General features: G+C 30.9%; 1 protein-coding gene and 1 long non-coding RNA gene across 7 annotated transcripts in view; both read right to left on the minus strand.

The window, feature by feature from the left end:
* Positions 1 to 24,583, minus strand: part of LOC127703040 (uncharacterized) — a 925,706-nt gene that overhangs the window by 21,729 nt on the left and 879,394 nt on the right. For all 6 annotated transcript variants that reach the window (XM_052207424.1, XM_052207422.1, XM_052207423.1 and 3 more), the window contains 2 exons: positions 23,926 to 24,129; positions 10,588 to 10,617 (listed from right to left, as the gene is read on the minus strand). In XM_052207424.1, the coding sequence (XP_052063384.1) occupies positions 10,588 to 10,617; positions 23,926 to 24,129 (234 nt within the window). The remainder of the gene's footprint in view (positions 1 to 10,587; positions 10,618 to 23,925; positions 24,130 to 24,583) is intronic.
* LOC127703060 (uncharacterized) lies at positions 20,336 to 22,583 on the minus strand. Its single transcript, XR_007982645.1, has 3 exons — positions 22,387 to 22,583; positions 21,131 to 21,205; positions 20,336 to 20,389 (listed from the first exon to the last, which is right to left on the minus strand). It is a non-coding gene; the product is annotated as an uncharacterized LOC127703060 (long non-coding RNA).

Consider the following 24,583-nt stretch of genomic DNA (forward strand, 5'->3'; position numbering starts at 1 on the left):
ACCAATCTTTATTAATGAAATTTTGTGTTTCCCATATATATATGAGAAACCACAATTTTGAAATATTTTTTTGACAAACAGAATCCATGTAGTCTGCATGTTATGATGACCGTTCATATGGCGAGAAAGTTTATAATATAAACGAAAACTTTACTTGTTTTCCGGATATCAAATTTGCCCAAAATAATACTGCTCGAACTTTTATATCTATAATAGAAAAACAAAGGATATGGGATATCCATCCATGACACAAAATCAGTTCATGCACAGCTATGTCGACCGGATGGTGACATAGTTCCCCGTAAACCATATAATTTGGTGTTGAGGATATCAGATTTAAAAGTAATTTACAGAATTTTAAATGTATTTTTTCTAATATATCATAATTACTAAAACCCCAAACTTCGCACCCATACAACAGAATGGGCTTGATTATTTTGCCAAAAAGATCAAGCTGACATTTAACAAAAAAGCTAATACATCCGTCCAATTCTCAGGACTTCGTACATGGCTTTTAAGGCCTTATCGGATAAATGTTTTTTGTCATATTAAAATTCCCTGTTTTCGTAAAAACAATTCCCAAATAGTTATACTGCTTTACTGTCTCAATGTTAGTGTCATTGTAAGAAAATCGGAGATTTTTTGGCAAACGTCTAAAACCAAACACTTAGGCTTGACAACGTTTACTTTCAATTTCCAAGCCTTACAATAATCATAGAAGGCATTGAGTTGAGTCTGCAGGTCCTGTGCTGTTTCGGCCAACAATACCGTGTCATCTGCGTACACTATAATAAAAAACTTAAGATATATTTTTAATTCTCTTTCCAGATCTTCTGCTGTAGATTTAAGTTCTGTAATATTTTTACTGACTAAGAAATTTATAGAATTAAACCATTATAGGTCAAAGTACGGCCTTCAACACGGAGCCTTGGCTCACACCGAACAGCAAGCTATAAAGGGCCCCAAAAAATTAATAGTGTAAAAACATTCAAACGGGAAAACCAACGGTCTAATCTATATAAAAAAACGAGAAACGAGAAACAGTTATGAACCACATCAACAAACGACATGCATGAGTAAATAATTTTATAGCTATTGTTATGAAATATTTTTTAAATGAATAGAAATAAGAAGATGTGGTATGAGTGCCAATGAGACAACTCTCCATCCAAGTCACAATTTGTAAAAGTAAACAATTATAGTTTAAAGTACGACTTTCAACACGGAGCCTTTGCTCAAACCGAATAGCAAGCTATAAAGAGCCCCAAAATTTGTTTTATAATATTTTCGCCGCAGTCGGAAATTTCTTCAACTAGCTCCTGTATTAATTGATCTTAATCTTCCTCCGAAATGTTTGAAACGTTGATTTTTTTTGTTAAATTGCATTGTCTCATTTTTCCTATAAATTGCACTTTCGCTAGCGATAGCTACAGATTTGAGCCGGGTGTATAATTACCCCGCAGAAGCAGATCGAAATCAGTTATGACGTAGACAGTAATCATTCTAATCGTAATCATGTTCATTGACCATAACGACGATGAAAGCACATCATATAATGACGTTTCGACATCATATAATGAAGTAAATCGAACCACATCATATAATATTACAACCACATAATATAATGACACAACCACATAATATAATGACACAACCACATCATATAAAGATGTTTGCACATAATATAAGGATATTTGCACATCATATAAGTATATTTGGACATCATATACATGTAAGGATCTTTGCACATCATATAAGTACATCTGTACATCATATAAGTATATTTGCACATCATATAAGGATATTTGCACATCATATAAGGATATTTGCACATCATATAAGAATGTTTGCACATCATATAAGTACATTTGCACATCATATCAGTATATTTGCACATCATATAAGTATATATGCACATCATATAAGTATGTTTGCACATCATATAATGATGTTTGCACATCATATAAGGATATTTGCACATCATATAAGGATATTTGGACATCATATAAAAGTGTTTGCACATCATATAATGACAAGTGCACATCATATAAAGGTAAATGCACATCATATAATGAAAATGGGCATAACAAGAAAGTTTTGGCGTATATCCATATCACTTGCGTCTTTTCCTCGACATAAATGTTTAAAAACTATAATTAAAGGTTACAATTGTAGCATAATGAACTGCATTTGAACTTAGTCTAACTTTAATCTTATGTTCAATTAGCTAAAAATCTAAGTGGTCATCCATGTGTAATACTTGACACTAAACATTAATTTTAAAATCGATACAATACAATCAATGTATTTCTATCAATCATTTACTTTTAAATGCAACAGTATGATACAAATACCTTTAATTTACTTCATTTGCATATTTTTTTTATCGAAATGAAAATGTTATAAACTGTTCCCGGTTATAAGTACATGTCAGTTCGTTACGTTATTTCATAGCTCTTTGATAAATTCCGAAAAATCAAGTACGCGTGTCACTGTTTTCAAAAGCAAAACTGGTGCAATGAAAAACCAATTTGCTACGAAACATAAACCGTAGACTAGATTTATAATTATGTACATTTTCTTTTAATCAATCTTATACCATTTTATATTTTTTCTATAATATAATCAGAGACATATACACACATATATGTATATATGTCTCTCATATAATTAGGTCTTTCCACTATTTTGTGGAAAGACCTATTGTATTTGTTCTGATTATTTTTTTTCTTCTTCCGCCAAATTTCAAAACTTGTTTTGTGGTTTCGCAAGATGTCGCTTAGATTTTCTTCATATGATATCGAACCGTTACTGCGCTTTTGAGACTGACCCTGTTTAGTCGAAGACTTTTTATTGTAAGAGTTATCTCCCCAAACACTGTTTTTGCTGTGGGTGCATCTCCTCCGTAACCGTAATAGAAAGCGACAAATTGATTTTACCAAATTGCTCGCTATATCCTCATGATTTTTTGTCCAATTTGACGGAAGCGATACGTAGACTCCATATAAGAGTTATATCACCTAATGCATTTGAAATAAGTGATATGCATTTGTAACTGGTAAACCATAAGTGATAGAGACATAGGGTCTGTTGATTTGAGGTCCTTGGTCCAAAGAAAAGAAAACAAGGTCAAGGTCAAAGGTCAAGGTCATGTTGTGATTTTTTTACATTAAGTTCATATCGCTTCTTCCTAGAAAGAGTTATAGATATCGACAAAACAATTAAACCAAAATGTTTGTCGCGACACGTCCTTACTAGAAATTTTTTGTCGAAATGGTACTGGTCATTTTATTGCAGGGTCAATGTCCCTGTTATGGTCGAATCAACAAATTACTTATTAAAAACTTCAAACTTTGCAGCTATGATGTTGTAAATGTTTCTTATCTCAATTATCAACCACAGTCTACCACTACACTCTCTCTCCCCCCTCCCCCCTTTTTTTCAACTGATTTTTTTTTAGTTATTCCATTTCTATGAAAAGAAAATCGCTTTTAGTCCCGTACATTTTACTGTACAATGCTAATCCTTCTTATGTACAAATTTCTTTCTAAAATAGAAATCCATCCCTGCAAAAATCTGCTCCATTTCATTTATTTTCTGAAATTAATCGATAAACGTTTTGTTAAAATACTATAACAACAGCATTATTTTTGTGTGCATGCAATGAATGAAGACTATTCAGCGATTAGACAATAGTTTACCTGTATAATGAATCAAGAAAATATATTCCCGTTAGACACGTGCAGTCCGCTTGATTGAGAAATTAAAATCAATGACGTAGAAATCGCTCCCAAGTTCGTAAATATTAAAGAAATCCTACAATCAAATTTCTAAACATGCATTAAAATACAAAGTTGTGCTCCCGTAAACATGTGTACGTAAAATGCATGCATGATCCGACATCACAATTTAATTAATTTAAAAAAAAATGTCCAATTTTACCCAGTATATCCTTTTGTATGATTAAACATGGAAGTATTATATTTCATTTTATTTGTTTGATAAAACGACCATATCGTTGCTCTGCAAACCATGGTTATCTATTGTTTAGATAGTGTTTGACAATCTGTTTCGGTTGACTGTTCCGATAATCCCTTTATTGAAATGTAAATGACTTTCATTAAACATCTGTCAAAAGTAAAAAATAAATAAATAAAGTAATCAGATACTCAGAAATATATTTTCCTTGACACATTTTATATGACTTAGAACAATTGTTGTACATTATTTACGATATGGAGAAGTGGTTAAATAATACTTTTGGAATTCGTACACATGCAAACAATTCATAAGACAGTGATTTTTCATAATGAAAAATATTAAAGATTAATATGTATCAATGGTCAAAGAGACATCACGCCCTTTTTGAAGTAGATTTTTAAAGTTTATATCGAATTGCATAGACGAAAACTTGTTTAAGAACATTTTGGAGAGATATAACTAATCATTATAATTATCTTTACAGACAAAATGAATAAATACAAGATTATACGAAAAAAAGAAAGCACTCTTTTCCGGTTACAACAATTATTTCTTTTTTATATAACCAATTAAATGTTAAATCTAACGAAAAAATAATAAAATCTTATATAATTGTAAATTTGCATACGTTATTTAATGAAATTGACATATAATATTACATTAAAAGACCATAAAAAACATCTTCAAACCTTTGCTGATTTTATTCATAAAGGGGAGCAACCCCTTATAAACACAGAGAAAATGTCGCCCGTTTTCCATCCGAATATTCAAAATCTTAACACGACTGAACACGATCTTACAGATTCTAAACAGCATTTTTTACCTTTGGTCTGAATGTGATCTGATAAAGTCTCCAGGTAAACTTATCGATCCTTTAAATAAACTTATTCGAAAAGGTTACCAATTCAACACTGTAATTATATCTATGAATATTGTTTTTATTGGTATTAATATTGATTTTGTAATCAGTAAATTAAAATCAAACTAAATATTATTGTTATAGACATATGCACATTCATGGCTCTACAATCTGTCGATACCTGTATTTGGCATTGCACAAGGTCATGTTTTTCTCTGACTGTTTATGACGTCTTTACACTAAATCCATTGGATGTTGGATGTGTACTGATTGATAATTTAGATGAATGATTTTTTTTATTAGTTATTATTGGCTTTGAAGTAGCTGTCAGTAACTGCGAGTACTCTCAGATCTGTGCTAACTGTCTTTTTGTTGTTGGGATGTACAAGTACCCGTCCATGTCCTCTTTGTGTTTTTGTTGGATGTATTTCTATTTTTATCCATCTGATGAGTTAAGCCTTTTTCAACTGATTTTTATAGTTTGTTCTTATGTTGTACTGTTACACCACTGTCCCAGGTTAGGGGAGGGTTGGCGCCTTCAAACTAGTTTAACCCCGCCACATTCTGTATGTGCCTGTCCCAAGTCAGGAACCTGTAATTCAGTAGTTGTCGTTTGTTGATGTGTTACATATTTGTTTTTCGTTCATTTTTTTGTACATAAATTAGGCCGTTAGTTTTCTCGTTTGAATTGTTTTACATTTGTCATTTCGGGGCCTTTTATAGCTGACTATGCGGTATGGGCTTTGCTCATTGTTGAAGGCCGTACGGTGACTTATAGTTGTTAATTTCTGTGTCATTTGGTCTATGTGGAGAGTTGTCTCATTGGTAATCATACCACATCTTCTTTTTATAATTAATCGTACGCTAGAACAATCTGTTTTGTTTATCTTGACATGCCTGAACGGACTGAACACTATATATCGGAACAGCGTCTTAAAATATAGAAAAGTCTTAACGTTTTTCTCTTGCGGTAAATTCAGTCAAGGTATCATCATACTAAAATGGCCGTTTCAAACTGAAATCTTGCTACTAGAGATAAACATTTATAAGACTATTGTGTTTGTTTCAAGTATAAATAAAAGCGGAATTTTGAGATAATATTTCGTTATCAGCATTCAGTTTTGCTCACATTTTTAAAAAAAAGCACAAGAACATCGCTGATGTATTATTGACTTGCAAGTCAATAATTCAACCTCATTTGATTCCATATGTATTTGACCTTAAATTTAACCCCTTAGCTGGAGATGGGTTAAGCATGTACTAGAGGTGTTCAGCTATTAAAAGAAAAAGAATGTTAATATTGAAAGTGAAACAAGGGTTAACCATTTTGTTGATTGATTCAATACACACAAAAACATTCTTGTACAGGTAAAAACGATGATTAACATTTTTTTTTTAAACCTATAACATGAAATCAAACAGACCTAGAAAAATCTAATTGCACGTGCTCACTATATATTTATATTTATATCTATATTCATATCTGGTTATAGTGTTGTTATAATATTTAAAGTAGCTCTCGCCGCAATATAGCCTTTTTGTGCTGATGCGTCGTGAAGCAATCAACAATCAATCAATCAATATATCTGATTATATGACCGTCGGCAGTCTTCGGAAATCATCTCGACGGTTAATTATATGGCGTCTGGACTAAAAGGCATATGAAATGCTGATACATATCATCGAGTCCATGCAGTGTAAATTCTTTATTTTAGAATAAAGAATGGAAACGCGGAATGTATCAAAAAGACATAAACCTGATCAAAGAGCAGGAAAGAATCAAAAGTCACCAATGGAGTCTTCAACGCAGCGAATAAGTCCCATACCCGGATTCGGGCTTAAGCTGGTCCTTAAACAATAATGTAGACTAGTTCTGCGAATTGGACGCCACGCTAAGCCCCGAAATATATAAATGAACCAAACTTAAAAAAACACACAAGACAGGCGCAAAAATGCGGCGCCGTTAAACTTGTTTTGTGAGATCTCAACCCTCCCCCTATACCTCAAGCAAATGTGGAATAAACAAACAAACAGCAATACACATAATAAAAGAGAGGCGATATATACCAAAGGGACATTAAAACTCATAAGTCGAAAATAAACTGACAACGCCATGACAAAAAAAAAAAAGAAAAGGACAAAAAAGCAAACAACAATAAACAAAACACGATATTGAAAACTAAAGACTGAGCAACAAGAAACAACAACCCCACCGTATGTGATTTCAGGTGCTCAAGAAATAAAACTCAGTTTAAAAGAAGTCTGAGTCCGATGTTAGAATAGTTAATAGAAGAAACTAAGCCAAATTACAATGATCAACATAAATTAACAAAGGACTACTAGCAGCGACTGACATGATAGCTCGAGGCCTCAAATAAACTGATCAAAAGAGTATTTCTTCATCATATGGAAATCTACCACAATCCTTCCCGTTAGGGGTTTAGTATAATGACATCATACATTATACGAGAAGAATATAACCCGTGTCATGCCAACAACTGGTTTTAGAATAAAAGTGTTTATTTCCGATGCACAGATTCTATGAGGGAATCAATATTCATTCCAAAAAAATGCCATCTTTAATGACTTGACAACAGTATCGTAACTATATCCCTTGTGAGTAAGTCTGTTTAAAGGTTTGGTTTGCTTTTGGGGAGAATGAAGACATTTGTGTGCTTTGTATAGAATATGACCATAAAAGATGGGATGTGAAATACCTGAATATATAAGATGTCTGCACGTTGATTTATATTTGCGAATTGTTGTTGTAATTAAAACTTCAATGCAGATGTTCAAATTCTTTGAAAAAACAGGATTTTGCAAAACTGACAGTATGAGTGACCATAAATGCCCTTCTTACAAAAAAAAAAAAGCGCATTGACCTATATTTTTTTTTTCATTTTTCCACTTTATTATGAAAGGAGTTTTAAAAAAACACAACAGGAAAACTTTGAACTGACGAGGAGCGTTGATTTGAATCTTACGCACGCTTACTAACGAATAAATACTTAAGATGGAATTATATCTAATTATATCTTGCTTATTTTATTTCTCAACACATGCGAAAAAAAAGTAAAATAACAAAAATACCGAACTCCAAGGAAAATTCAAATCGGAAAGTCCCTTATAAAATGGCAAAATCAAAAGCTCAAATACGTCAAACGAATGGAAAACAACTGTCATATTCCTGACTTGGTACAGGCATTTCACTATGTAGACAATGGTGGATTAAACCTGGTTTTATAGATAGCTAAACCTCTCAATGTATGATAGTTGCATAAAATTCAATTATATTGACCATAATGTGTGAACAAAACAAACAGACATAATATGTAAAAATGTCAGAAATAGAGGTACAGCAGTCAACAATGTGTTATAATCTAAATCACTATAAGACAAACAAATATGTCAACAAAGAAAAAAATGGCATATAGACATAGCACATATGCAGAAATGAAAGAAAAAAATACAAACAAGTAAAACAGCACAAAACACATTGGCGGGATGCATAAGTACCGAGCCACGCCAAAAGGATATTACCAAAAATGGACTTAACAGTAAAGGTTTATAATTCACTTAGACAAATAAAAGAACACTTTAACACGTAATTAAGATGATAAACAACGTCAGTACCTAGAATTTATACTTTAAGACCATCTTGTATTATTTGTGAAGTTAATACGGAATATTTATCAACAAGGTCTTGGTATCTTCCGATAATCTTTTTTTTTTAAAAAGACGAGACGTTCTGGTTCATCAACTTTCTGCTCAGCACTGGTGACGTTTTATAAAGTCTGGGTAGCAGCTGCAAGCTCATGAATACAGAATGAGTTGGGTAATATATATCCCATATGCAGGTGAAGTTGGTATATTGCTACAGTACTTAGGTGGGGGAAATTGATTATTTCAAAATTAAAATCATCTCGTTTGTCATAGTTTATTCTACTTTAGATATAGACGTTCTGCTAATGTTATCAATTTAAAACCTGCTTGTAAGGAAACTGTTGACCATAGAAGTTGTATTAGTAAAATAGAAAAAAAGTATAAACAAGAAGCATACAAGCACAATATACATTGCCATTTATTTACATCTAAGGAACGTCAAAACGTTGGATCGCATTTGAAGTTAATCTTAGTAAATCAAAATATGATCGGACAGGTGAGACAGACAACGTGATTTCTTAAAGTCCTTATTTCGTTGATGGACGTATCAAAAACTCATTTCTACAAGAGCGTTACCATAATTCTTGTAACAAAATAAATGAATTTTACTTCTAACAAACTTAGAGATTTGGTACAGGCCTTATCTTAATCGATGTACACTATACTCTTCATTTTTGTTAATTGTGTCTTCTTTTGGATTTTATATTTATTTCTTCTTGATCACTTTAATTTTTGTAAACGCATGTACAATGTCGTCGTTTTCAATACAAAATGGCAGAAGTGAAATATATGAATCAATGATAGTAACTAGTATCATTAGTATCATACCTTTTGGTTGTACAGATATTTCTTTGGGGGGGGGGGGGGGGGGGGGGGGGATGGCATCGAGTACTCACTCGGAAGACTGAGCACTCGAGTACAATTTTAATACTCGGATACTGGTTTGCCTTTTAAAAATCTTGAGACATTTCTCCTCTCTTTAGTTCCCTTACTGATTAATATTAATTAACAAATTAAATACAGTTCACCTAAGTCTAACGTCTTACATGTAAATTCAGTACTCTTTTTTGAAATTGAAAAAAAATAACATTTACACATTGTTGGTGTTTAATTACTTATATAATTCATTTCAAAATAAATTATAAAAAGTTTTCATAGTATATACTTGATGATAAAGTTATGATCATTATTGAATGTACTCGTTATATATTTTAAGTACTATATAAGTCTGTGCATAGTAACTATAATTTAGTATTTGTTATACAGGTTTTATGACAGTTCTGCATATGATGTAGTTATACGTTGAGGCATAACCTTTGTACCTCATACAAGGTAAGAATGAGTGTTTCAGTTGTAGTTGCTTATTATTTTATTAGCTTAGTTATTTTGCTTTGTTCAGCTTAGCTTAGCTTAGCTTTATTAGTTAACTGCTTTTCGCTATTAGCTTTACAAATGCATATCTTGCTTAAACTGTTTGTTTATAGTTTTAACGGCTTATTCGTATATTATAATGTTATTGCTAAATGAGAAACTATACTTCTATTTTGCTCTTTTGACAAATATAAATAAATTTGTTCAACAATGAATCTGTAATGTTAAACATTTTAATATTAAAAAAATCTTACAAAAGTATCTCGACAATGGAACAAAACTTTTATGTATTTTCTATTTATTTCTTTTTGCTCATTTCAATTGTTTAACGCATGTACAATATAGTAGTTTTCACTGAAATGAAAACATGAACTAAGAACATGTTAGTTATCGTCCAAATACTGGTCGCAATATTTCAAATATCGCATATTCTAAGGTAAATTTTAAAAACTTTTTACGTTATAGGTTTCATATTGTTCTTTTTCGTTGATGAAGGTATCAAAATGAAGGTAATTTTTTCTTAATCGATATGCATTAAAGTCTTCTTTGTTGCTAGATCTGTTTTCTTATGTATTTTAAAACATTTTGATATCGAACCTCTTTGATTCTGTAATTTCTTTTAAAAACTTAACAAATGAAGTCTTGTTTAAAACGCTCAACACGTTAGCTGGCCTACAAAAAAACATTTGTTTTGATAAATGCATGTATCTTACCTTCTGGTTTGACAGGTTTTTTAATTTCCCCTGAAATAAAGAATCGAATCATTATGATAATAATTTATACAAATATAAATAAATTTGTTCAACGATGAATCTGTAATGTTACACATTTAAATAAAAACAAATCTTGCACAAGTCTCTTGACAATGGAACAAAACTTTTATGTATTTTCTGTTGATTTGTTTTTGCTCATTTCAATTTTTATCACGTGTACAATAAAGTAGTTTTCAAGACAAAATGGCATTAAGGAATAAAAGTTGAATCTATGATAGAAACAAGTATGTTTTGCAGGATTTACCCTTTTTCCTAAAATAAAAGAGCATTAATTCTACTTTTTTCAAAATGTATACAAATAAATTCATGATTTTCAAATGTTATGTTATCTTACTCAACTTTGTTAATAACCTTCAATTTATTTGTTAGACAAAAACAAGCAATTAGCTATCTATGCAACATTTGTATATGCTTGATTAACTTACTTTCATCAAACCGATTTTGATTCTGTAAATTGTTTTTTAAACTAAAAAAAAAAAACCCAAAAGACCTTGTGTTAACATTCTCAATTTTTGTAAAATTTCGTTTAAAATTGTAATTTGTAAGTTTGAGTGTCCTCTACAAACGAAAGCCAAATAAATGAGGACATATTAAGTTACAAAATGTATTTTGAATACATTTGTTCAACTCTAATCTAAGTAAAACATTGCTCTGTACATCTCTCTTTTAAAATATTATTTCAGATCTTATAAGACAACAAAATAAAATAAAACACATTAGAAAACAAATTATTCCTTCTTGAAAATACTCACCACGTTAGCTAGCCTTAAAAGGAACATTTTGTTTACGCGTTGTGCGGTGGCCGAAGTTCTGAGAGGTCTCGGAGCAAAGGTCATTGTATTAGGGAAAATTATGGCGAATTAGTGTACTGGAAGACAATGATTCAATAGCAGAACATTTATGAAGAAATTTACAAGAAAGTTCACTTACACATGTTCTATAGTAAAACTTCAAGTATATAAAACATCTTCAACTTTTTTTTTTTTATTAAATATGAAGTTTCATATGACTTTAAGTGCAAGTCTCACAGAAAACCATGCAAAATGGTCCGAAATTACTTTTTTCAAAAACAAATGAAATCTTTACCAGACAGTACATATGGATAGGTAAAATGAAAACACAAAATATTTTTCTAAAATTTTATTAGAAAAAAAAATTATGAGGAGGTGAAACTTTACATGTCATTTTACATATGCAAATAGCCAAAAAATCACAATTTTCATCATTTTTGACCTGAAATATTTTTTTATTAGTAAGAATGATGCATTTTTCTATTAATATTTCCAGAAGAACTATATTTAATGATTCATACCATAAAATTATTTTTTCTTATCTTGAACAGCATTCTGTCAAAATAATTTCAAAATATCTATATAAAGGCACTTTGCTCATAGAGCTAAAATGGCACAAAATGAAACAAGCGTATCTCCATAAATGATGAAAATAAATCAAAATCAAAAGACTTTCTATAAACCTTAACTTAAGGGTTATAACATATAAAAAATCCACCCACGGCAAATAATCGTGAGATAAAGGAAAATTTTTCAAAATTTGGGTACATGTGTACTGAAATGATTTTCATCAAATTGGTATATTAAGCTGTGATATCTGTAAAATGCATATACTTCACACATGTAATCCTTTTAAATTGCTTATATGTAAGATTTCTTGTTAAAAAGGGGCTGTAGTTGGTTAAATAAAAGTATCTTGAAAATTAAGATGAAAGGAGATGGGGCAATTAGGGCCATTCTTGGCCATTTTTCATATAAAATATGAACTTTTGAATTAAGATTTCTTTCTTTGACTGTTTAAAAGTTGAGGTTATGGAAAATAAAAAACAATAAGCTTTTAACCCATGAGGTCATAATTTAAGCAGTCATAATGTCACATAAACAGCCACTTTACCAGTCTTTAGGCAAATATGGAGATTTTGGTCATTTTCCCTTGTTTTTGGACGGGCACATATAGAGCACATGTGTGAATAAACTGCATAATTTTAGATAATGTTTGTTTATATTAATAACACACTTCATATTACCATACTCTTGTTTTTTTCATATGAACAATATTTCTAATTGAAATAATGCTTATTTGAACACATTCTTTGAAAAATCAGAATTTAAAAATAAATTAATTTTGCTAATTTTGACTTAAAAATCTTTGAAAATGGCCAATATATTAAAAAGATATTATAGCTTACATTTTGCCCATACCTAACAATTATTCTCAGCAGAAATCAATTTAATTTGAAACACTGCAAATCAGTAAACCAGAAATAGCCCCTAGAGCACCCCACCTTTGATGCAAGTTTGAGTAAAAAAAATATACAAAGAAAGGGAGAGTCTTGTCTTTTTAAAAATGTAAGACATCATATAAAAGTACTGAAATGTCTGAAAGTCTTAAGAACAGGATAGATTAATAAAAAGGATCCTTTATATAATTCTTAAATCAAAGTAAGGGTGTACAGTTAACAAGCTTTACCCATAGGACACCAACATTACAAACTTATTTTGTATGGGGTATTTTGCGACATTGTATCGTAGTTATTTCTCACATATGACAGATCATAGGATCAACAATTAATCTAAGTTTCTTTTCCTGTGTATATACATGTTGTTTATATAGCATTGACATTGATATTATAATAGAAACTGACAAATTTTAACAAGCTCCAATATCCAATGCCCCCACATTATCAAGTTGTCACTCGACAAACAAAATGTGACCAAATTCCTAAGTTAAAAGACTCATTACTCCTACAAAAGACAACTAATAAAATATTGCTGTGGATATGCACATCCTCATAGTCTATTTTCAAACGTTTCATAAAATTCTGTCACGATGACAAACTGTTGCAGTAGTACATCATGGCCACAAATTCAAAAGGGCAACTGAAAGCAAAAATATTGAATTCTAATTTCCTATCAATATACATATCTACATTGTATTATGTAATTATCTACAAAGTTAAATCAAATTATGTTGTGTGGTTTCAGAGGACTATTGCATTAGTGTATTTAAGGCTAAAAATTCCAAGTTCAAAAGGGCATAACTCCTAGTAAAAATCACTGAATCATTATTTCCTGTAGTTTGTTCTTATCATATATGAAGGTTTGTAGTGCTGACTGAAAAGAACAGGCCTGAAAGACAAGGCAGACCTGTGGATGAATAACATTTTACCCATTCAAATTCTTGTGTACTGCATTATAATTGACATGTATTATAATGATAACTTTATATTGCTTTTGGTCAGATAAAGTTAAAACCTATGTGACACTACATGTTAACAGCCGTGTATACTTCATCTACAAAATTTTCAACATTTTCATTATATGTATTTGCATCTATAATTGCAACAGCTTCATACAGTTTTTCATCTTGTTCCACATTTTCTTCAATTTCTCTCAATTCAATGGACTGAACAACAGCACTATTATCAGTTATAGAATTAGAACTTATAGTTCCTGATTTTAGTTTAGTCACTAGTGTTGCAAAGTAGCCTTTAATTTGTGTAGGATTCAGCCATTCCTCCATCTTAAACAATCTTTCTCCGTTTTCATCACATGATTTTCTGAGTTCATCTGACAGAGCAAAATAATTTGGCCGTTTCCCAGTTTTCTCACAATTAAAGCATATCTCATTTAAATAGGATTTAACTTTTGGTGAAAAGCGAATATTTGTTCTTTTGCCTTTTAGAGCCCATCCCTTATTTATCATATTACTAGTTGCATTTGACTGCGTAGCTGCACTCACGGTTTGAATCAAATTTATTTGTGTATCCTGAACAGATTCAGAAATAGAAGCATATACTTCAACTGCAGTATCTAATCCAGATTTGTTTGTTCTATATGAATGATTTCCGAAAAGAATATGTTTTTCCAGATTTGTTGCTCTAGCAAAAGTTTTGTTACAGGAAATATCAGGACAACAGAAAAAGTTTACATTTTGATTGTCAAATGCATAGGTGGTTTCATCTTCTGAAATAGCTGATGGTTCATTTGCTGTGTGTTGTGCTGTTTTGGAATATGAAACCTTCCCGGCTGTTTGAATACCTGTAAAAGGTTCATGGACCTGAAACATTAAATACATAAATTATATATTGTCAAAAATTTGTTGAACAAAATATTTCATGTATAATAATATTATTCTGAATGTATTTTTAGGCAAACAAGTCCCCTACCACTACCAGTCACAGTGTAAAACTCCAACTTGATTTGTAAATCACCATCGTACATGCTCTCAGTTATAATATATATATAATAATAATAAATGTTGCTTGGCCAATCATTAATTAAGATTGATGTTTTAATCAGATATAAAGGGTGACATGCAAAGGTATTTTTTTTCAAGATGAAAAAGGTCAATCATTAGGTTGAGGTGAGTAATCAAGTGTACTTTCTATGATCATCACTGAGGATACATTTTTTTTATGTCTCACTTTGGAATCGATTGTTAATGCTAGTTCATAAATGTTCTATGTGATGTACATTTATGGCAAACCGTTCTACTATTCATTTTATCTTCAAGATATCTCATATAATATATCAGATAACTTTTATTATGTAGTTTTATAATAAATTTTATAAGATATCTTATAAATTTAAAATTATATGAAATATCTCATATATTTAAGATATCTTATATTTTATTATATGAGATATCTTATATATTTTATGATATATTTTATATATTATATGAGATATCTTATATATTACATATGAGACATGTGAGATATCTTATACAATTTAAAAGATATCTTGTATAATTTTCTTCATAAGATATCTTATATTATACATGAGATATCTTATACAATTTATAAGATTCTTGTATAACTTTCTTCATAAGATATCGTATAAACTAGATACATAAGATATCTTGTATATTATATGAGATATCTCATAAAGTTAATTATATTTTTTCGAAGATATATTATATACTTTATCATATCCTTTAAAATTTATAAGATAACTTATATAGTTTATAAGGTTTCTCATATAATAGTTTATAAAATATCTCATATAATTTTTATAATACGTTAAAAATTATACAAGATATCTTATAACTTATAAGAGATAACTTATAAAATATATAATATATCTTATAAACTATATTAAATATCCTTAAGTTATTAACTATATGATAAATTTTATACAGTTTATAAGATATCTTGAATTTAGTAAAATGTCTTGCCTTTTACATTGAAAGTCCATGCTTATTTAGGGCATAATTTGTTGGTAGATATATAATATTGTTTAATCCAGGAATAATTTGGAAAACATTACAGAAGTTAATTTTTTTTTCAGTGCACCCTTTTTGTATAATTTTTAATTAAATCTAATTCTATCACTTACCTCCAGATTAAACACCATTTCTGTAGAAAGGTTTTGGTCAGATATTCCTGATGTTTGTATAAGCTGTCCAGAACCAACTTGATAGGCCTTTCTTGCAACAATTCCAATTTCAGTGAAAGCAAAATTGTTCAATACACTAATCCCAGGAATTTTACTTTTAATCTTATGCTCAGATGCCTGGTCAATAGAAACAACACAAACATTTGTTCCTTTAACACCTCCATAGCTTTCAAGGTCTTTTTTCATGTCTCCTGCATTTAGAACATTGTGTCCTTCATTTGCATACCTGTATATGTGCAACCTTGAGGACCCTGTTTTACTGTCACACAGGTCTTTCCCTGATTGAGCTTCACTAAAGTTGTATTCTTTGATTCTTATTGGGAAGGGTGAGTTGTTCTGCTGGATGAAGCTTAAAAGGTTCACACAGTGGTAACATGCAGCATTATCACTTTTGAGATAAATTTCTTCCAGAGACTAATTCTTACACTTGAGTTGTTCCAGCAAATATGGCAAATGGAGCAAAATATTTGCAATAGAAAACCAGCCTTGTGTCCCATTTTCAAGTATGTGAATGTAACAGTTGAGATCTAACTCATCTGATGATGCTGACCTTGTAACTGAACATGAAATATGCCAACTAAGACCTTTCTTTCCGAAAAATTCTGACTGAGTCTCACGGAATTGTACAGGCAAAAACTTCATTGCCCAATCCATAATGATCAAACTCTGATTAGGTGTTAAATTCTTCAAAATATCATTTCTAGCAGCATCTTGATGCACAGTTCTTAATAGGTGCCTTTTCCATTCCAATTAATTCTTTGTTGCACTGTTAAGATCAAAGTCAATATCATCTTGTACTGTTCGTTTACTTGAACTTTAGAAAGCTCTGTTGTAATTAGGTCAAGCACATTGTCAACAAGACTGCATTTATCACAATTAGCATCATGCTGATGTTCACAACTAGAGGCAAATCCAGGAATTGAAGGGTCACTTAAAGCGTATGTAGTGCAGTGATCTGTACAACCATCTAGTTTATTCAAATGCAGTTTGTACTCAAATTTCAAAAACTGGTTAATTACATGCAAACTGTCTTTCAATTTTTCAACACTTTCATGACTTTTACCAAATGTCTCAAGTTTTGTCACCAGTTTAAGCAATGTGTCAATTGCTCCCATTCCACCAGAAGTTGTATTGTCAAGACCTTGTAAAGCTTTTTGTTTAGATGCTGCACATACTTTGAGAATTCTGTACAATGTTGGTCTGCTGTATGATTCCAAGTTATTTTCTTCACAATAATTTTGGTAGTTACTTATAATTCTTGCATTTATTACATTTCTTATTACTCTAGGAATTTCCATTTTTTCATTAGTTGATAACTTTAACATAGTTTGTCCAAAACCAATAATGGTAGAATATAATGGATTCATGACGAATTCAATGAAATGTGTTACTCTTGGCTTTGTTAATTTAGTTCGGTAAATTTTGGGTGGATTAACAAGGTTTCCTGCCCCAACAACTAATGAATGTTTTTTAGCACCATCAATTTTTGCCACAGATAATCCAGGGATCAATTTTTGAAGTTCTAGTTTGGTAAATTTGTTAACAATTAGAGACAGAATTTGAATCTGTGTTCTTGAATTTCTAGCATTGTGGAAAGCATCAATTATGCATCTAGTAGTGGAATCAATCGAAACCTCTTTTTGCTGTAAATTATCTAATAGCACATCCTCTTGTCCAGGTGCAATAACATTTAAAATCAACCTAATTGACTCCTGTGTCTTTTTCAAATAATATGACCTTGAACTTTTACTAAGTGTATTCCATGGTTTTGACAATTGGCAATTAAGAGGTTCAAATGAATGTGATAACATTTTCATAGCTGCATTAAATCTGTCTTTGGTGGTCATTTGTGTTTCAAGCCAGTCCTGGCTTGACATTGTTGTTGCTTGTGAGGATAGCTCAGAAAATCCTTCAAATGTGTCTGCAAAAAAGAATTACCAAATTAAATGAGAAGAAAGATCCAATATATCTGTGACATTAATAGTTCAGTGACTGTGTTAATTATTTCATGGTACTTACAACTAAAGGCTCCAAAGAGCCGTGTCGCTCACCTTGGTCTATGTGCATATTAAACAAAGGACACACATTATAGACAAGAATAGAATTCATGACAAAATTCTCTGTTTTGGTGATGATGACTTGTTTGTAGGTCTTAATTTACTGACCATTCTTGCTGTTTACAATTATCTCTATTTGTAATGAACTTGGCCCAGTAGTTTCAGAGAAATCTACTTTATTTTACCCCATGTTCTATTTTAAGCCCAAAGGCGGCCATCTTGGTTGTTGGGCAGGGTAATTGGATACTTTTTTTAAACTAGATACCCTAAGAATTATTTAGGCCAAGTTTGGTTTTATTTTGCCCAGTAGTTTCAGAGGAGAAGTTTTTTGTAAAATATTACAAAAATTTATAATTGACTTTAAAGGGCAATAACTCTTTATGGGGTCAATTGACAATTTTGTACATGTTGACTTATTGTAGATCAGATCTTACTTTGCTGAACAATTTTGCTGGTTACAGTTTATCTTTAGCTATTATAATATTCAAGATAATAAACAAAAGCTGCAAAATTTCGGTAAACTTACAAATGCAATTTGGGGGCAGCACCCTAACAACTGGTTGTCTGATGGATGTGATAATATCACGACAGATAGATCTTGACCCAACAAACATTTTTATCTATGTTAGATTTGCTCTAAATGCTTTAGTTTCAGAGATATAAGCCCAAAACTGATTTTACCCCCATGTTCTATTTTTAGCCATGACAGCAATCTTGGTTGATGGGCGGGGTCATCTGATACATTTTCTAAACTAGATACCAGAAGAATGATTTAAACCAAGTTTGGTTTTATTTGGCCCAGTAGTTTCAGAGAAGAAGAATTTTTGTAAAAGTTAACGGACAATGGATGCCAATTAATAAGTAAAGCTCATTTGGCCCTTATGGGCCAGGTGAGTTAAAAAGTGGAAGTGATTAAAAAAATAAATCAGAGACTTTCATGAAGCTGTGTAGTTGCCACATTAAATATATGACGTTATCTTGTTAGAACCTAAAACAACTATATTTCCTACATGTAAATTAGTTTTTTGACATTGAAGGTCGAAAGTCATTGTCTGACCATGCTGCATTGATGCTCCAATATATTTAAAGCATATGTCAAAAGGTAATAAAGCTGTGTTTCAAGAAAAGAATGTAAAAATAAATCAAGTCATTTGACATCTGAGGTCAAAGGTCACATGAAAAACACTCCCCACCATCTCAAATACATGCACATGCCTAGGTGTAAAGACTAACATGTTTTACTTTGAGATCAAAGTTAAAGGTTACATCATGGCACATGTACAGGACAATTTGTCTCATGAACCTTGATTCTAATTTTCTGATAGCCTTCATGTGTAATTCCTGAGGAAAATGCGATGAAAATTGTCTTTTTGGCTTTTTAATGTAAGAATACATAAGTGTTCGGTAATGAAGATGTTGTTGAGTGATGCATTTGAAACATATCATGTGGTATAGCTTCCTCATATATGACTCTTTATTTCTGCAAGCCCCTGAAATGTAGTTTCTGCGAACAGTTTAACAAAAATTTCAGGGGACAGACTGACAGACAGGCAGGGGTAAAACAGTACACCCCTCCTTTTAAAGGCAGCTATAATAATATTAAAAGAGTTACCTCCCCCTCTTAGTACATATTATAGTAAATACAATACAGGGTATGTTTTTACCTGTCACACTGGACTGACTGTAAGCAAGTTCCATATCTTGATCATCTTTGCTGTTAACATCTGAAAAAATATATTATACCAGTAATGTATAATGTTTAAAGCAACACACTTTTGTAAAAATAGATGTGTACATTTACATCATTCAAATAAAGATAACAAATGGTTGCCAATGAGATAATTCTCCAGAAGAGACCAAATGACTAAAAATTTACAACTATAGGTCACTGTACTGCCTTTAACAATGAACAAAGCCCATATCCCATAGTCAGCTATAAAAGTTATGTTTTTAAATTTACATAACATGATTTCAGAGACCATTTCTACTAAAATCAGTTCAGATGAATTATCATTAACAAATTATGTCATAATTTATGTTATGCGGGGCCACACAAATGTGTCCATGTGAGCTTCAAAATTCAGTATCAACTTGTTTCTATATATCATGCTACACTTCAGTGGTTTTTTATGGTAAATGTAATGGCAATAGTCCATTTGATCTCAAACTTAACCAGTTGATATTATTAACACATTAAAAAATTACCATGGTTATGCTCTTGTTCTATTCTGCTGTTGGGTCTACCAAATAACCTTTTTGCTTCATAAAATGCTTCTATAAAAAAGGAATAATGACAGATTATTAATTTTGATTTAAAAAATGAATGTTAATTTTCCTATATTGTGATAAATATGTAATCTTAGATGAGGTTTGTTTATTAAAATGCATAAAGGTTGTGGGTCCTTTAACGTAGAATTAGGCATTATAGCTTTACCTTACTTGAGGGACCTATAAGTATATGTGTTGGCAAGGGGATTAATTGTATTGTAGATGTACATGTATTGAGGTTACCAAATGAACTTAGAGATGTTATTTGTCCAACAATATAAGTGAATATAACTAATGAATGTGAAACCCAGTCATAGCCATTAAAACTAACTTCTGTGTATTGTATACAAATTTTAATCTTTATTTTCTATGTACCCAAGTAGGACAACCTACCGCATTACTTACTCAGCCCCCTTTTTTTTTTGCCAAATTTGACTTCATTTAAAATACAAAAGTGAGTGAGTTTATAGCAGTGGCATATAAATTTGTTTGGCATTTATTAAAGGAATTTTATCAGGATTTGATGTGTTGTTCTTTGATTTCAATGGAAATTGTCTATTTTGACACCTGCTTATTCCAGAATGTATTATCTAACACATTTTGTGGGTACATTTATGCTTCTATTGTCTTTCAATCTGTGATATCGAACAAACATGTTTTTTTCTGAACTCAAGGTACATGTATGTGTGTCAGATTATACAAGTTTAATTGTATCTGTAATACATTACCATATAATCTTTAACTTACCCAATTCATTCTCAAAATTCACTTGCTCATTACAAACATCTTTTCTTAATAAAGTGGCACATTTCTTGCATAATCCTGAAAATGTTAAAAAAGAAAAAAGCTATTAACTGCACTATTTCAATCCTACATATTATGATAAGGAACCAAATTACATCTGATGTCCTCAGGTAACAAATAAAAATAGATGGTAAGTCAACTTTTAAAAGATTCAAATCAACTTGGATTTTTATAGCTGTCATCAACATATTTTAATTAATATATGAAAAAATGTAGACTTTTTAATTTTAGTTCATATGAAATTCAGTGAACTTTTAAAATTTTATGTTAATTTTTCAAATCATAAAACTTGACTGTCACTTCTATTATTATTTATATAGTACTGTTCTTACGAATTGCAAAGATAATTTTCATTTTGGTTTATTGCTGTTAAACTTAGTTTTAATTTTAAATACATTTGTAGGTGAAAAGGGCATTTTAGTTGGAAATAAATGCACATATATACATGTATGGGCCATAGTCAACTTTTAGATTTCTATACTTTTTTAAATATTTGATTATCTGAAATTTTTGATAATTATTATGAAATTGAATATAAAATATTTACCATTCTGATAATTTACAACAATTTACTTTCATTTAATATTGTGCTTTAATGATATACTGTTTATAAAAAGACAAGTCCTTTCAGTCCCCAATTCACAACTGTTTGATAAACAAAATTCTTGGCTACAGATTGACCCCCAGTGGCAGATCATTTTCATAAGTGGGGCTCGCCGACTGCCTGAGAGGGGCCTGATTCAGTGATTCCCTATATAATCAATTACATTTTTCGCATAAAAGGGGGGGGTAATATTTTTAATTACTTAAAAGCTCACAGATTCATATGTAAAGCAGTGCAAGGCTTACCAAAAAGGTCCAGATCAGAAAAGTGTATACTCGCCTTCTTGGGATGGCTCTGTATTGAGTGCTATATACACGATATATGCTTCATTGTAGTGACTGTTTATATATTTGATGTATACATGTAGTTAGGGAACGACCATTTAACTTCAAGAAGGGGAGAGGGTTGTGTTATTTTACTAAAAAAAATATTCTGATCCCCAATGTGATGAAATAATTGTGGTCAAGCAGATAAAAAGATTTCGAGAACTCTGAAATGGTTGCTCCCTTACTGTTCTGGGGTTAGTCTGATCTCGAGTTAAAGGCATTCTGTAGGCTAACCCCTACTACAGAATGTGATGAAAATATAAGTTTACCTGCTCCTACTGGAAGTATCTGTCTTGTATTCAACCAATACAGCTTGCACAGAGTAGGACATTGTCCTCGATCTGCATTAGATCTGCTCTTCTCACTATGGCCCTGGTAAATGCAACGGATTTGCTTCCTCCTCCATTGAATACCAAAATATTCTCTATGTGACGCACATATATTTAGTTTCAATGCCGAACTGTCAATGGAGAATATCCCAGTTCTATATAAAATCAGAAGAAAGGCCTCAGGGATGTCATAAAACTGCATGCACCTGTCTGGTATTTTCTCTGAGCATTGCAAAAGTGACAAATGAGAACTTGTGTCCCTATCACAGTGGAAGAGTTGGATTGAAGGACCATCAGAACATACTGTGTTGCATAATGTTGAAAAGTTACATGGATTGCTCATTTTGGTCTGCTGTTGATATTATTGCCTTTCTGTACTTGTAGTTGGAGATTTAATTCAGGGGAAATATCTTTTGGTGCACATACAATGTAGGTGAAGTGTCAAAATATTATTTTATTTTGATTCTTCTTATTTTCTTATAAAATTTTGATTTATAAAAATTATTATTTAAACAATCTGATATTTTTCATGTTTTTAAATCATAAATTATTGATTATTTTGGAAATATTTAACAAAAATAGAATAGGTGGAAATGGGTGTTGGGTGGTATTTTAACTGAAATTTTAAGGTATTTTAAACAATTTGCCATCGGTGGATTTTTTATATTTTGTAGAACTAAGAACAAATTTTCTTACGAAAGATATTTCATTCATTTATTTACTACATTTACGGAGAACCAGTGTCTCAAACTTGACGTAAAAATGAAATATATAAATCTAGGCTTCATAAATAGCATCCTATACGAAAAAGTGATGATGGAATTCTTTCATTATATTGCTTTTCACAATCTACAATATATATTTTAATCATATCATAAACCAAAAATTAGGTGGAAATGGCATTGGGTGATTTTAGAGGTCTCAAACATTACCAATTTTAAATGGTATTTCCGACCTTTATCACTGAAATATGCAAATTAGGTTGTTACTGTATATAGCCTCAACTTAGAAAAGACTGAAATATTTTTTTTAATTCCTTAGACATCTATGAACTGAAAAATCAACCTAATTAGGAAAATTTCAAACCACCCTTCTGGACAATTTTTACAATTTTGCATGTTTTTATGTGAGACAAGCACTTAAACAAATAGCAATCAATCAATCATACATTATTTTCTGCCAAATTGAGCATGTTGAGTATTATATATAAGAATAAAGACCGCATTATTATAATATATAAACAAATGTCATTGTAAAATCTTATGGATAAGAGCAACAACACTTTAAATAAGTGAAATAAGTTGAGGTTTTCATAATTCAATAACATATCGACATAAGTTTTTGAAATCTAGCCATCAATTTCAACAGCAAAATTAACGAATTTTCTGGTTTTCGTTTTTCAATAAAAACGGATTTCAGAACAAACATACAACCAGAAAGATGCTAGGTTTTTTTTTTAATAAATCTTAAAATTTTTACCTGTATCGCCTATCACTTGAACTTCTGCCAGAGTGAGAAATCCTTTTCCTCTTCTCAAAAGTTTCACATGGCGGCCTGAGATTGGCCTCTTACATGTGATCATTATTACTTGTCTAGTCTTACCAGGTCCTTTAAAATTATTACAGAGTTTCATTCCATGAGGATTTTGTCCAACTGTAACCGCTATATTCTTCAGCCGATAACCTGTAAAAAAGATATCAATATCAAGAGTCATATTATAAATTGTTCAAAAATGGAATTTTAAAATTTCCATCTAGCTGTGCTAATCATCATGACACTGAATGCATTCAATTTACCTAGTACACTCTGAGCAATGAAACACATTTTAATACTGAACTAATTTTAATTCAATACACATGTCTTTGTTTTCCGTAAAGTATATATATCTCATCCATTTTTATCAACAGGAAGATTTATATATACTTATAGAGTCTAAAAAGCACTATTCGCTCACCAGGATACGATCCAGTGTATTTTTTCATATTTCTATATGAAAAAAAAATACCTAGAGATCGTTCTGGATTATACAGGTATACTATGTATTATGAATGCTGAAAACAAAGCAGACAATTTTCATTTTTTTTTTTTTTATTAAAAGAGTCTAAGTCTAGAGAAACAATTCCGTCAGAATCAAATT

Source organism: Mytilus californianus, unplaced genomic scaffold (genome assembly GCF_021869535.1).
Source record: "Mytilus californianus isolate M0D057914Y unplaced genomic scaffold, xbMytCali1.0.p SCAF_5, whole genome shotgun sequence".
Classification (NCBI taxonomy): Eukaryota; Metazoa; Mollusca; class Bivalvia; order Mytilida; family Mytilidae; genus Mytilus; species Mytilus californianus.